Below are 15,914 nucleotides of genomic sequence, written 5' to 3'. Positions count from 1 at the left end.
CCTAAATTGCAAAAATAGGTCCATGCAAGCTTATAGTCAGTGTTTACTGGAAGATTAAGTTCTGTTATGAAATCCATTTATATAATGGGTCCCTAATTATAAGAACATTATATAAAGAGCCTAACTGCAGTTTCTAGTACTCAGGCCCTTCAGAAGTTATGAACAATCCTGTGTACGTGCCAAGTAAGGATGGCTGAAACCAAACAAATGGTCAGTGGTGAAAAAGGTACTTATAAAATGATTGAGGTGACAGCCTAAATTATTTTAACTATTTCCACTTCTCTAGGTAAACCAAAGATCCCAATTATCTACCAATAGAATAACTGATAGCTTTTAAATTTGTAGAAGAATCAAAATGGCATGTTACACTTTCAGGTTGGTTTACTAGAAGTAGAACAAGAAACACAAATCATTTCTTCACTAAATGGATGCTGGGCCATTCATTGAACTTTAGTTGGCAGTATGTGAATTTTATGCACATTTGCTTTAGATTTTAATAAATCATCAATGTTAGCCATCTTCAAAATGTGAATACAGGGAAGGGTGAATGTATGCCTGAGAGAGAAATCAAAAAAAAGCTAAAAAGCTTTTCTGACATGGTACAGAAAGAAAGTTTCTTAATGAACAGAATTAGACTCTCAGAAAACTTTTTAAATCCCTGAAAATCTACAGTAGCAGTGGTCTGCTATTCCATGTATACATGCTATATAAGTGAAAACATTATATTATTTTGCATTTGGTCTTCCTTGGTTGCTTGTTATTTATACTTATACTTTTTTTTTTTGCATATGTACACAAAGAAAATCTGAATGAACATTTGTAATGGTATGAAGAGACTAAGATGATGTAGGTTGTGAAGAAGGTTTTGAAAACTAGAATTAAAATATAGTTGATCCTTTTCTGGAATACTACAGTTTGGTACATGTAAGTAATTTAAGGAAGGTTCTATACATTACAATTGGGTGTCAGTGTGACCCACTGTCAGTGTCCCCTTTGTCCTTTTTTCCATCCTCTCTGCAATACATCATTGTTAGAAGGCAAAGGCTACACATTTTAATTATGCAACATTTATGCAAATGTACAAGTGCTCATCATGAACATTTCCCAAATGAACCTTTAGAAATTAGTGCTATTAACTTTGCCAGTGGGCAGACAATTCAGTTAAGGAACATCATGTCTTTCTCATTTGAAGAGGATCAAATTTACATATATGTGTTTGTGTTTGCATACATTCAGGCACTCAGTATTCTTCCTTCATAGAACATAATAAGTTGTTTGCAAATATAGTTGTAGGGAGATGCCCAAGTATTTGGCATAAGGCATCAAGGTGGTACCTGAAATTATTTTGTTAAAACCAGGCAGTTAAAGCTGTATTTCAGCACTCTTAAGTCCATCATGTGGCACAGTGGGCCTACTATGGTCTCTGATAGCCCAATTTTACACTAATACCTTTCCATGAAAATCTGCAAATGTAAAACAAGAGCTGTGCAACAGCACATCAAATCTTCTCTGTATATTTAATGAAATATATGCTGAAACATTCAAAGAAATGTTTTGAGCTGCTTTAGCTGGGGACTGTGGCTATGCCCAGCTAATACTTATTTTTGGTTTGGTTTGAATTTTCATAACAGTGAAAATAAGTAGACCAAAATGGAATGAAACATAGTCTTTTACCAAAATCAAATATTTTGCTTTGAATGATGTTAAAAAAAAACAAAAAAAAAGCTGATATGCAAATAAAGACCTGTATTTTGGGAGGAGATAGACATTCTTTTCACACTGTTGAAGGGGCAGCATTGGAAGTGTCACACTTTCATGACTCTGGATATGGGACTTTTTTTTGTAGAAGACAAGCCTTAAACACTGCCTGTTCTAAAATAAAAATTTTAAACAAGGCTTTCTGGTTCCCAAGAAAACACAGTTTGGGGATATCCTAGAGGAGCTCTTTCTCCTTATTGTTCCTGCTGGAGCCATTCTATATTGTTTATAAGTAATAAAATGCTCCCCAAAGAAGGGGCTGAAACCTTCCCTTTGTGCAGTTAGACATTCACCATCATACTCTGACTTGCCCTTTCAAAAATTCATTACTAGCCATTTGGTCAGTTTGGAAGCTGTATTTTTCTGTTAATAAATCCTGCCATAAGCAGTTCAAACAACCCTTCCAAGCTCTTTCAAATCTAGAGTAAACTCCAGAAGTTTCAGAGAAAACTTCAGGAGTACAAGATGATTAAAAGCCTTGAGAAACAGAAGGATGAAATACCATCCCTATGAATAATACCAAATTAAATTTGTAATAACCTGAACTTTGACACCCTTGACTTGGAATTACTTATCTGTAGTATTAATATTGATGTAACATCAGCAATAACTGAGGTTGTTTCAACAATATTTATCACATAACCTAATTAAGATGCTCTAGCTGATACTTAGGGTGGGCTTAGGTGCCTAAACATGTCTCCTACCTGGGGTACCTGGAACATCCACGCTGGGCTGGTAGATCTGACAGAGGACATGCAGCTGGAGGTCAGCCAGCACATCTAAGGACATCGCAAATTGTACAGGATGCATGTTTCTGGACACTTGAATCCCAATTGAGTCTAAAGGGAACTGATTAACTTTGCTTTTTACTTTCCTTTTCTTTTTTTAAAGTGGGGAGGGGAAAGGGTTCAGTGAGAAGAGAGAAGCATTAAAAAAGCCAGAAGAAAGATAACTTACCCCAAGATTATGATCTGAGAAAACTGGAAGGTTAGTAGAGCTCTCAATGGTTCAAGGAAAGTGAATGAAGAAAAAAGTTAAGAGGGAATAGAGAGAAGATAGCTTCTTCCTAAGCTGATTTCTCATGACAGTAGATAGCCAAAGTCAGCTGGTGATGGGTTAAGTAGGAAAACAACTTAGGAGGGGCAGCTTTATGAGGATTAGTAGCTGACGAGATTCATTAGTCAGAATAGATGCTCAACTGAGATACTAATTTCATCCTGTGTAAACTTTATTCTGTTATGCAGATGGACATGCTTCGAAAAACTAATTAAAACAAAAAGCCTACCATCAGTTGATAGTTGCATTTGGATTTCCTCCAGTATATTAGAATAAACATACATATTTTCATCTTTGCATCAAAATATATGTTAACACTCTTTTTATCTTTTAATTTCTACATGATGGTGAAACAGTATGTATTTCAATGCAGTAATGTCTAGTGTGTCAGTAAAGTTCAAGCTATGGTCTTGTGTTATAATACAGCTAAGAGAAATTTAGAAATATCTCAGTTATATTCACTACCATCAGAGAACATCGAGCAGAAGAGGAAGAATCCATGTGGAACAAATTGTTATAGTGAGTCAGATCTTACACTCCAGTAAAGGCCAGCAGAGCAAGGGGCACAACTCTATTCCAAAAAGAGGAAGCAAGACATTCTGAGAAAGATCGAGCTTAGCCTTTTTAAAATATTTTTTTCTTCCAAGAATTCTGGGAGTCCTTCCAAACCCATGGTATATCTGTATGGACTACAGATAAGCTTTGCTAAATAAGCTTTCGTATTAACTATATAGGCCAGGTTTGTTGTTACTATTTATGTTACAGACATTCTTGCAAAAACAAAAAGCAGCTTGAGTGAGTTTGCTGACTTTTTATGATACCCACAATTTTATGATACCCACAAGAGGGTCCAGTAGCAACAGGGCAAGGGAAAAATGGCTTATTCTGTATCCCACATAGATTCCTTTTCTGCCTGCTCTTGGCTCAATCTTCTTCTTCCTTCTGGCCAGCAGACAAATCTACAGCTTCTCCTGCAGCTGCCATGTGGCAGCAAGTCCCTCTAGCAGCTGTGGAGCTTTGGCCAGATTGTCCCTGAGTTGTCTATTGTATTCTCTTATAGTATCTGACACTGTAGCTTGCAACCATAAGAGGAAGGTAAGTCATAGTTGCAGGGACACCTCTTTGGTTTCTGAAAAATTGCTTTTTCTCCATCTATGAATCATTGTCTTATGTTTAAGTAACTTCTCTCTGTTCTTCTCTCTCACTATTTGTATTGATGCTCACAAAATTTTTGGAGCATTATACAATAATGTCAGTGCTAATCCTTTCACTTTCCTAGTCTCCAGGCCTTTGTGTACTCCATGCTTGATTACAAATATATTATGTCAGCAGTCAACTTTTTTTTTTTTTTTTGGAAAACTAAATTTTTTCATCTGTTGATCAGATCTAAAAGAAAACCGTGCTATGTGTATGCCTCCTCCTTCTCTCACTGCACACTTTCTGTTCATCGGATAAAGCCTGGTAGGTACCACCTTATTGATTGGAAAGGATGTTATTTGATTAAAATACACTTGTGTTTGTGTAGTGTGCTGCAGTCTGTGAGTGATGACGRTAGGTCAATACAGCTTTTCAGGATCACCCATGAATACTCAGAAATCAAGAAAAAAAAATCATAAAGTCAGTTCAGAAAAAGCAGCTGTTGTAACAGTTGGGCATTAAGAGATGCTGAAGGTCACCTTATTATTGAATACGTTTAAAGCTAATAAAAAAGATGGCATGATGGCGATCATGTTTTAAAAAAGCCAAAGGCAAATTTTTAAAGTTTAGGTAAGTGTTACTAAATGTTAGCTCTGCAAATTTGAATGAATTACTCATGCTGTCAAAAAGATAACACACAAAATGATCAACAGCTTCAAATAAAAATTTACAGAACTGTCATAGTCTTTTGTCAAATGTTTTACATTTTCCCTGTAAACAAGACTGTTTATATTGATTCTTTGGGTTTGGAGGGTAGTGAAGCAGCTAGGAGGTAATTAAAAGCATAAATTTCAGAAACTTGTGAAGGTAATTCTGTTTTGTAGACAGAACTGACAAAATGATGAAAATTTTTAGCTTCAACATGACAGAAATATTGCACGATTATAGGGTGCATGTTATAATGTGCTGAAAGTTCTGCTCAAATAACAGCTATTTAACAAAGCTTTTAACTAAGTTTGGTTAGAGAGTTGATTTCTTATTACTTGGCTGATTTGCACAGATTTTCTGTTCTTTCCATGTCCTCTTGAGTAGTAATATACCTCACTATTTGGAGAAATTAGATTTTAGAAATCTCTTGAGAACAGAATTTAAAAAATAGCGGATAGCTTTTGTACAACAAAAATATGAACACTGCAGTTTTGCAGATTTCTTCAATTAAATCTATGCTTAATATCAAACTACAGATAAAAACTGAAAATTTTCAGCCCCATTTCCTAATTATCACATTATGTAATTTCCACTAAAGTTATATAATTCTAGTCTGATTTGGGGTTTGTTTTGTTTTTTTGATTTTCGTACTCCTCACATAAATATGCATGCTATTCTAACATGATACTAACAGGTAAGCTAGATAATCAAATATTTCTTAAACATTTCTTAAACATCTTACTATTTTAAGAAAGGGAGCTTGATAATTTAGGACTTGTAAATTATAGTTTATTCTGGAATTAAATGCGTCTCTGGTGCTCCAGTCTTGCAAAGATAGAAGCCTGCCTTAGTGAGACCACTGCCATTGCAGCCCTGACAGAAGGTTTCTTACAGAGACGCTGCCCATGCTTTACTACACCACTTCTCCTAACTGCCTAATCTAACACAATTATGGTTAGCCTAGCTACTTCCACAGCCTTGTGTAAATGGAGTGAATTTTTCATACTTGAGACTATATAGTTATGTTGGTGGTTTTCTATACTAGATACAGGCATATATCCATCCTTAACTTTATACATGTGTCCAGTCCCAATGACTTCAGCTGAAAAATGTCCATAAATATCTTTGGATTCAAGATCTAGAAACCTTGACTGCAGCACTAAATGTGGTATAGATACTTAATTATATCACTATCTAATGGCATAGTATGCCTGATACCTGGAAGCTATGCACAATGTAATAATGTACATTAGTATAATATGAATTTGGGGGTTTTATGGAGTATAATTCATGCTGTGAGGCTTCCTGTAATCTCTGCTTCTGCCAGTTTAACGTAGGATAATAAACCTGGTACTTGTCAGTGCTAATGAGGTGTATGTATATAGTGGATGGTTTTGTGACAATGTTCTGTGGACAAATGTATTTATCTTTTAACTTTTTTTTTTTTTTTTTTTTGGAATGCTAGGAAAGAAGGTTTTCCCACTTTTTGTGGGAATTGTCCATTTTAGTTGCAATTACGGAATCTAAATTCTCTTTAGTTTTTCCATGAACTTGGGTAAGTCACTCAGGGTTGGCTTTCAGAGGTTCTTAGAATCCCTGTTCCTACTGAATTAAAGGTAAAAACTATGAATTATCAGCACTTCCAGAAGTCATGGCCATGCTTGGATTCATACTTTTAGTAAGAATGCTATTACTTATGTTTCAGCACTTCTTTAGGTCTCATTTTATAACTTTCAGACACAAATTATATTGATTTAATTAAGCTTGATTAATTCAAGCATTTGGTGATTTAGGGTTAAAAAATTGAATATTACAAGGATAAAAATACAGAGATCAAATTGCCTTTGAGAAGGCTTCCCATCCAGGGTGGAATTCCTGCTTTAAAAAAGGCGCAGTAGTAAAGGAGAAGAAATAGGAGCTAAGAACCACCATATTCAGTTGCATATTGGTCATGACACTCACCTGATATTTCAGAGTGTAAGACATGAACCCGGGCTTCCCTTGTTGGATACTTCAGAGTCTCCCTTTCTTTCTTTCTTCTTCCTACTAGCCTCCAGCTCCACATATATTTCATTTTATGTGTTAATTGTCAGACTGGATAACCTCGTAGTAGGTTCAAGCATTCAGCTTAAATGTTGGAGGTTCAAAGATCTGTTTCCTTCCAGTGAAACCTGAAAATACCCCTGACTGCACACGCATGCACGCTTAACCAGAGACCTAAGATCTAGTCAAACCTTGCATCAAATCTGGTAGATTAATATTTCATCTCTTCAGGTTGTAATAAATTCAGTTAATTAGTCATTCACACACCAGATAGATTCTCAAACTCACTCACCTGTGAACTGTCAAAATGAATAGTGCTGATTTCAAATACACTGTCAGTCATCGCTCCTGACAAGGATAATTTTCTGTCATCCTTTGTACTGCAGTCTTTCCTGAATTTTAAAGATTTCTTAAAGGTAATACCACTATCAAAGAATCTGTATGCCTTTTATGTTTCCTGGTTATTTATATCTATGTCTATATATATCGGTACTTGTATGCATACTTATGTAGGTGTAAAGCAAGGCTACTTAGGACATTTTGAACACTATAGTATGCTGTAATATTCTCTCTTAGAAAAGCTCTTTTAGAAAGCTAGTTTACAGGTAGAAAACAAAGATTTGCATTGTTGATGTTTTATTAGATGCAGTCTAGTATGTAAGACAGCATATCATATAGCTTATGTATTGTATGTAATTTCACAGTTTCACATTCTTAAATAACTGGATAATAACAAACTTAATAATTGGGATTTAACAGTGATATTGAAAATTAACAATTAATTTTAGGTTTTAAATAAAAGGTACTATCAGGATCATTTGTTTGTCTTTATGGAAAATACTTCCAAGAGCAAAAACCTTATCCTTATTTACAACCAAATCCGGAATCCTTATATTTTAGAAGGCTTCATAACAAAAAAATATATAAGGCTTAGTTGCTTGGGTTTTTTTACTTCCTGCTTAAAGAGTTTGACTGGAATTAAAAATATAGATTCCTTAAAGATAAGACATGCAGATGTTTTAAGATGTAGAATTTTAAAAACCATAGTTGAAAATTGCATGCTCATTTTTGTGTCAATAATATTCTTAATTAATTGTGACCGAACTGTAAATACAGCTTTTTCAATAAACCATGATCTTCTGAAGGCTTAAACATATGTTTAGTGTCTTGCTGTATGCATCCTGTTGAACAGTACGTTCAAAATGTAGAACTGGGCACGTGCAAAAGCTTTGTTGTAGAATTTGACACAAGGCAGTAAGAAAGTATTTTTCTCAATTTATTATTTAATTCCACATTTATTGCAGCTTAAAGTTGTTCCTGTTCCTTAAACTTACTAGCTGGTATTTAATAGGTTCCTATATTTTCTAAAAAGGAGGGGATTCCATTTTAAATTGTAGAAATATGTATGTTATCAAGTTAGTAGACCACAGTCTTTTTTAGAACTGAGCAGGAATTAGATTTTCCCTTTGGGTAGGGAGTTCTTTCATATGAATTATATCTGTATCTATATATACTCAGAAAATAGTAGTTGTCCTTAACCTAGTCCATATTTCATTGAAAAATAATAGTAATAAGAAAAAAAAGTTCAATGGTGACTTTTAATATTATTTATATAAGCAATAAATGCAACTTAATTCCAATAACATTGAATTGTGGCAGTGACACCACCAAAATTCTTTCKCTGTAGAATCCTGTTTCTCCTTACAGTAAATGCAGCTCTGTACACTGAATGCAATCATGTCAGGTGGAAAAAAATATTATGCAATTAAAATGCATCACAATGCATAAGTATAGTAAGACTCATTAAGATTGTCTTTAATTTTGACTATTCCTAATTTTAGAGCTCTCGTTCTCGCAACCTAAATATTACTGTTGCTCTTAACATTATTAATTTTCACAAAAATTGCTTTGATGGTATGGAGTTTGCATAAATGAATTGTATTTAGTTTGGTTAGTGTTAGTGATAATCAAAAAAGTACATTCAGTATCCATTTAAAATACTGTATTTCTAATATAGTTACTTTTTTATATATTGTATTTTTTTATGTTGAAATATAGTTTTGTACAACATTTGACTTTTAAACCTTGTGTGTACAGGACTTTTTTGGACTGTCAGAGCAAATGGAAAGAAATGTACTGCTTCTCATCTTAACTAAAAATGAATGTTTTATCTGTAGTGACAGATCTGTAGTTATATATAGTATTTCAATTATCTGTGTAATGGAAGCTTGTTACCTGTACTGTATTGCTGTATTTGTGTAAGAAGCAAGTATTTTTCTTTCTTTAAAGGACATGGACCAAATATGTTTGCCTGTAATGTGGTGTCTGTGCAAATATCCTATAAAACTGGGCTTAACAACAATCAAGACGTTAATAGTCAAACTAATTAACACCAGTAATAATCCAAACTTTCTTTAAAATTTCAGATTGTAGCAACCATCCCTTTCCTTTTTTTTTATTCCAGAAAACACTAAAGAGCAGTGGGTTTTGTAATACAGCTACACAGAATACGGTTCTATGCTGATATTGTATTTTAGTTTCCAAAAGGCAGCTGAATAAAATAAATTGTATAGGAACAGAAATAACTTGAAACTGCTTAAGAATAGTGGATTAAATTCTGCCCTTCACTGAACTTGTGCATTTTGTTTTAAATTATTGCTTCTAATTACAAAGAAACTAGTGCACTGACAAAAATAAAATATAATATTATTTTTAAAAATGTAAGATCTGCTTTTAAATCCAACTACTGTATAGGATGCTTGGGTGAAGTATGGCAAGTAATTAGCAATTGAATATTGTGTCCCTGTTATGACAGTTTTATATACTGCACAGATTTTCTCTTTACTTCATTGTCACTGAGCTATGCCAATGAAGTTGAACCATGATAAAATTATGAAAAACATGATAATCTAAAACTATAGTTGAAGTTCATTGTATATTGTGGGTTATATGCCCAGACAAAGACAGGTCATTGATATAGACCGGTCTGCATCAGTTCTTGCAAATTCTGCACAAACGCATTGTTAATATTAAAGCAGACAAATGCATAGGGATGGTTTTAGCAACAATAAATTTAGGCCAAATGAGGTGGGAGAATCTCTTCCATGAAGCAGCAAATCAGAAAGTGATTTGAGTCCCGCAGTGGATAATAAGTAAAGTCTGAACTTTTATTGCATCTGAAGGAGTTAGAAAATAGTGCTTATGTGTTTAGAAAACATTGCTTCGGGATCTCAGGGGATGCCCCTGAACTTCACGTTGAAAAGACTGTCCGTGTTGCCACTCAGGGAACAGAGATGTGTGGAAAGAGCCTAACAAAGGTTCAACAAAATCCACTCACTGCACGTTGAAGCTAGATACATTCAAAGAAATAAATGGTATGTACTTAACTGATGAAGTGAACCACTGAAGCAGTTTACCAAAGGTGAATTTTCCATCCCTAGCTACTTTAAAATCAAGATTGGACAATGTTTTCCTCTAAGGAATATGAGTTAGTGTCAAACAGTTTTGGAAAAGGTTGGTGTTTTCAGAAGCCACACTTGGATTATCACAGCTGTACCTTTTGGCTTTATACTGTGCAATTACAAATTTGGTAATATAAAGATTATAATTATTATGTCATTGAAATCAGAAGGGAGGCCATTCACCACATTTCCTTGAGGCTTTGCTTGTATTTATGGAGATCTTAATTTTAATTCTGCCTGGGCTTGTTTGTTCTCAACAGGTCTCATGTACACTATGTGAGGATTGAAGGAAGGGAATCAAAGACTGTAGTAGGTTATTACTGATATTGCAGGCATTATTATTGCAAATATCAGCAGAAAGGCTTATTATCAATGATCTGACTTACTAAGCCTTTCTCTTGGGTGCACCTATGTCTCTTATGTTGTAGCTTCCACCTCAGGCAGCATATGATCCTATCAACAGCACATGTGCGCACGGAGCATAGTTATTGTCCAAATATTTAAAGGGTCATCATCAACTGGAGAACGTTTGAGTGGAAAATCTTGTTCATGCTATTATTTACAGTTAAAAGTATTAGAACGGACAGGGTATATAAACATCTCAATTTTTAGCTTCACATTTTTGTACATCATATTGTATGCATAGTTGATTTAATTTTGTTGATGGTCAACACTCCTTCTGGTGCTTCATGTAGCGACAGTGAAGCTGAAATGAAATGGGCAAAGCCCAGCAAGGGTGGAGAGAAACGGGGTGACAATACCTAGCTCCTTTGCCTGCCTAAGGCACACGTGTGTAACAAGGTGCAAACAGATCTGTGCTCCTCTGCCTACGTTCAGCACTCAGTAGCTCCAACCCACAAGTTGACAAGTGTGCCTTTAAGTAGTGCACATAGCAGTGGTTGTATAGTCATTTAGTTGTCTCTTTATAATCTTTTAATTGTGTTCGTATACATGTTAAATTCCAAAGGTTTTAAAATCATAAAATAGTTTAATAGCTATTGATGAGTAAAATCTTCACTGTTTTTATAATGAAGATGAAAAAAAAAMCCCTCAATTTCAAAGGAATTAAAGATAAAACTGATCTAGCAGCATTTCTTAGTGAATGCTTGCTTACTGAATCTCCCACTAAAGAAAAGATGCAGCCATAACATGTCACTTACACTATTTCTTTTGAGGTAGAAAACATTGAGTTTCCCAGGGTATGTAATCACTTACAACACTTCAGCATTTAGGAACTTCACTCCCCTGTTTTAGCTGCAGTTCTCCATTAGTTTTAATGGTGCATATAATTTTTGTGATGACTCCAGCAGGCATAGTTTTGTATCTATTCACTTACCTGTTCCAGCTTGTTTGCTTGCACTCTACTGTGTGACAAAAATTGTTACTACACGTTGTCCCGAGGTGACTTTATTGTGATGCCTATTTCCACTGGCCTTAAAACAAATTTCCTCATTAAGGCAGTGCTGTTTACCACGCCTAATGTCTTTAGTTGCTTTTTATAAAGCGTGTAATTTGTTTCATGCCATGCTTCATTTAATACAGTGAACTACGTAAAATAGTCCTAATCAGTTGCAGAGAGATGATGTGTTTTTGCATGAACATAGCAAAAATTTCCTTGTGCTGATGTTTTTATATGCCAGGTGCCAAGATGTATTCATCTTGTTACCTGAAGCATGCTTTCTCTGAGCCTTTTATTTTGAATTAAACTACACTATTAACTTGTTAGTTAATATGTAACCTTCAATAGAGGCACCTAGTAGTGTATCTCAAATCATTAGAACAGTGACGTTCATAATACTAGTAATGCAAAGCTACTGCTAAATAGTATAATGTACAATGTTACAAAAGTAGATTGTGTTTTATATAAAACTGTTCTTTGTTCATTTTTGATAAATTTTTAGGAAGTCAGGAAAAATACTGAAAACTCAATAGCTGAAATTTCCAAACTTTGGAGTTTGGACTGAGCATGTAGTTTCATAGCTTTGCACCTAAAGAAGTGGCCTGATTTGTTAAGGTAGCTGATCATGTAAAATCAAGAAGAATAATGGAGACTTGAAGTCACTGAAAAACAGGCATTTATTTACTTGTCTAGCTTTATATGCAACTTTGAAAACCCTGACCTAGTTTCTATGGATAGTTTTACAACAGAAGTGAAGTAAATGTTACATCTTAATATGTATTTCTACTGTTATGTTTGAGCAGACCGAGAAGAATACATTATATATAAAGCATTTTAGCAAAGAAGCTGGTAATAAAAATAAGGTCCTCCATTTCCTGTCCTTCTGGTTCCAATTTTCTTAGTCTTTGGAAAAAACTGTGCCAGGCAATTTATAAAACAATCAACACCAATTAATAATTTTTTTCTTGTGTTTCACTTGGGTCTATTGAAGTTTATAGATATCATGTTTCTTTTTTTTTTATCCCTTCCTCCTTGATCTAATAGTGAAGTCATAATGTCATTAATGGCTGTTTCAATTGCTGTTAGTGTGATGATGAAAATACTTTATGACTTTTGTACTAGGTCAAACAGAAGGGAAGAGAATGGGTTGTTTGTTCATGTTACAGCGTGGTACATTTTTCTAACTATAAGCAATAAAGAGTAGGGAACAGTACGTGAAAACTGAATAGTATCTTTTGCAATTGGATGTGTTTACATATATATTGTATAACGTTTAAATCTTTAAGCAGCTTGGAAGCAAAGAATTATATTGGAACTGACAGAACTTTATTTAATCTTGAAGCTTCTTGTTCCAAGTTACCAAAAACATGTACTGTTCATTAAAATCCTACCCTTTGAATATATAAGAATTTACATCTAGAAGAATTGTTAGTGTTAAGCTACTAAAATTTTCTAGGTGGAATAATATGGTGCCTACTATTGAAAGTGTTGCTTTTGTGCCTTATCCRTTGTGTTATATATAAGTACAAAACAAAGTGAGCCTGATTTGTTCTCCTTTGTAGAGCCAGGCCGAGGCCCACTACAAAGGAAGTAAACATGCCAAGAAGGTCAAAGCACTAGAGGCAACGAAAAATAAACCAAAAGTTGGTTCTTCCAAGGACAGCGCAAAGGCTAACACAACCTGCTCCATCACGCCAGTCACAGCCAACCTCTCTGACAAATCAGGTCAATGAAATTTTTTTGTTCTATACATCCTTTATTTTCTCCTTTTTTGATTGTATGAGAAAATCTGATTGCATGATACTGATCCATGACTTGTATTTTCTAAACTGTTTACTATGCTTTCTTATACAGAACTATTGTTTTTGGTATTATCAAAGCATTTTTCACATCTTTGAAACATCTGGTAAACCTGAATGCTAAAGTAGCTTTTTTTCAAATAGTTAAGACCCTCTTGTGAAGTTTAGTTTTATAAACTATGGATGTTGTTCATCCGACAACAATGAGGAATGGATGGGGCTGGGGCAGGGGGCAAGTCTGTGGTGTATATATTTAGGCGACTTTGAAATCTGAGGCACAAGAAATCTCTCTAAAAAATGTTTCCTTTCTGAATAATATTGTTCAAACATGCATGTACACCCACAGAATATTGTTAAGTGAAGCCTCCGGGCATGGATATTTCCTGACTTCCTCAGCCTCACTGATGCTTGAACAGCGCTTTTTTATTTTTATTTTTTCCCCTCCATGTTAGTAATCTGAGGAAGATCATTAACAGTAATTGCAGGAGAGTTGTTTGAGTCTTTCTGTTCTGTCAGCGTTGTGTTACTGAATGAAACAAGAGAATTTCCTGACCTTCCTGGCAGTCTAAAGTATTGTTCTTGTCATCCAGCAGAAAGCACCTCCTGTGGGTTTCCCAACTGCTGGTCTAATAGACTGCTGCTGATACATTTGCTTCTGCCTTGGTAGCCATTTACTAGCCTCTTTTACTATCCGGAGCTGAGCTTGACTCAAATGCCATAAGGTGAATGGCACGGGCAGTTCTCTCTCTCTCTCAAAAACAAAAACAAAACAAAACAAAAAAACCCAGAGCATTTCCAGAGTATTTGCTATTTGTATTCGTACTCTCTCCACAGCAGCAAAACAGTCTAGGTCTGGGCCCTTAGCAATGACAACAGGTTCTTAATTTTGGTTTGATTCACGTAACCACTGTGTCTTTTAGGTTTGAGTGAGGTAACATGAATTCAAGTAGTATCTTCAAGTAAACGAGTGAACTTACTATAAAACAGTAGCAAACTACTGTTTGTTCTAAATAAAATAAGAATGTAAATCACTGAATGGGAAAAGATTTAAAATATTTGATAAAAATTTTACTCTCTGGAATACTGAGTTAAAGTAGCTTACTACATGTGTACAGTGTAAAAACTCTGACAAGGGCTTAGTTAAGAAGACTTCAGTTAAAACTTTAGTTTTTAACGTCTTAAGAATACATTCTGTGATAATTTAATTGTACAGTGCCTCCCCCCATGCCAAAGGCTCTGGCCCCAATAATGTAAGTTTCGGAATCTTTTATTAACTCCAGCATCATCTCCAACTCTATTTTACGTAAGTCTGGAGCTATCTCATGCATTTCTTATGCCAGACTACAAGATCTGTCCCTAACATAGTTTTCTTCTTCTCTGTGCCGTATACCTAAAATCATTCACTACTGTGTTCAGTTTTTGAGAGGGAATAATACAATCTAATCCAATGACAAGGGAAATATGCTCTTGAAATTGTTATATTGTCCTGTTGGCAGTAGGTCGTTATATGGCATATAACGACCTACTGTCAAAACAGGGGCAACTGATTACTTCACACAAGTTAGTCTGATTACCATCTGCATCTATTGGATTATACCATTGTAAGTGTTCCTACATGCAAAATAAATCAGAGTGGCAATTTAATTAAACACTTTCTGCCAGTAAGGAGAAACATAGAATTCTCTATGAAAGACAGGCTCCTAAAAGCCTGTTACTGCTCTACAAAAGATTGCAGGTAGGATCTGTACCACTTAGTGTGCCATGATTGTCCTAACTGGTATTTTCGGATAGGAGTATCTGTGAGGGATAGCATGATACGGTAAACTTTTTGTATGGCTGCTCTGAGACAGGGTTACAGAACAAAGCAGTGTTAACAGAGAGCTGCTCTCTAGTGTGGGACAGAGATTCCTTTCCTTCCCCTCCCCGTGGAAAGCCAAGATTTTCAGGGTGGCTTCATACAGAAATGCATGTATATGAGGGGGAACCTAGTTGCAAAGTCAGCTCTTGTTCAGCAATTTGAAAAGTCCTTTAAGCTGAAGGATGCTGTATGAATGTTAAAAAAAAAAAAAAAAATCAGTCACAGTGGAATACATTCCTTTAAAAAAGGGCAGGGGTAGCAACATAACAGTTTAGAGTATTTAGGATGCATTTAAATATAGCTCTGAGAATGCAATAAAAGACTGGCATCTATGATCACAGGCTAACATAGTCTAGATGCTTACAGTGATGAGTGCTTTAGGAATGCGTTTAATAATAACTGGGCTGAAATGTCACTGTTTACTTATCAAACAAAGAGGAATTCTTTGATCACACTTCCCAGTCAAAATAAATAGTCCAAAATGAAGCAGACAAAATTGCAGTCTCACCTTCTTTGCATTTTGTTTTGATATAAAAATCAGAAGGTAAATGCAAATGTTTTAAACTACTCAAAGGAGTCAGAACCAGGTTTCAGAGTATAAAAGAAGACATTTTTCTATCTTTGATCCATTTCCCTTGTGTCAGTGAGAGCTGTTTGTGAAATGATATATGTAGGCATTTCAAGTTCAGTCCTCA

General features: G+C 34.9%; 1 protein-coding gene across 2 annotated transcripts in view; it reads left to right on the top strand.

Annotated features, from left to right (window-relative positions):
• The window catches only part of ZNF385B (zinc finger protein 385B), a 146,981-nt gene that overhangs the window by 109,414 nt on the left and 21,653 nt on the right, over positions 1-15,914 (top strand). For both annotated transcript variants that reach the window (XM_026090997.1, XM_026090998.1), the window contains one exon: positions 13,125-13,287. In XM_026090997.1, the coding sequence (XP_025946782.1) occupies positions 13,125-13,287 (163 nt within the window). The remainder of the gene's footprint in view (positions 1-13,124; positions 13,288-15,914) is intronic.

This window comes from Apteryx rowi, unplaced genomic scaffold (assembly GCF_003343035.1).
Source record: "Apteryx rowi isolate R43461 unplaced genomic scaffold, aptRow1 scaffold_89, whole genome shotgun sequence".
NCBI lineage: Eukaryota > Metazoa > Chordata > Aves > Apterygiformes > Apterygidae > Apteryx > Apteryx rowi.
This window is presented reverse-complemented; position numbering and strand designations above follow the sequence as displayed.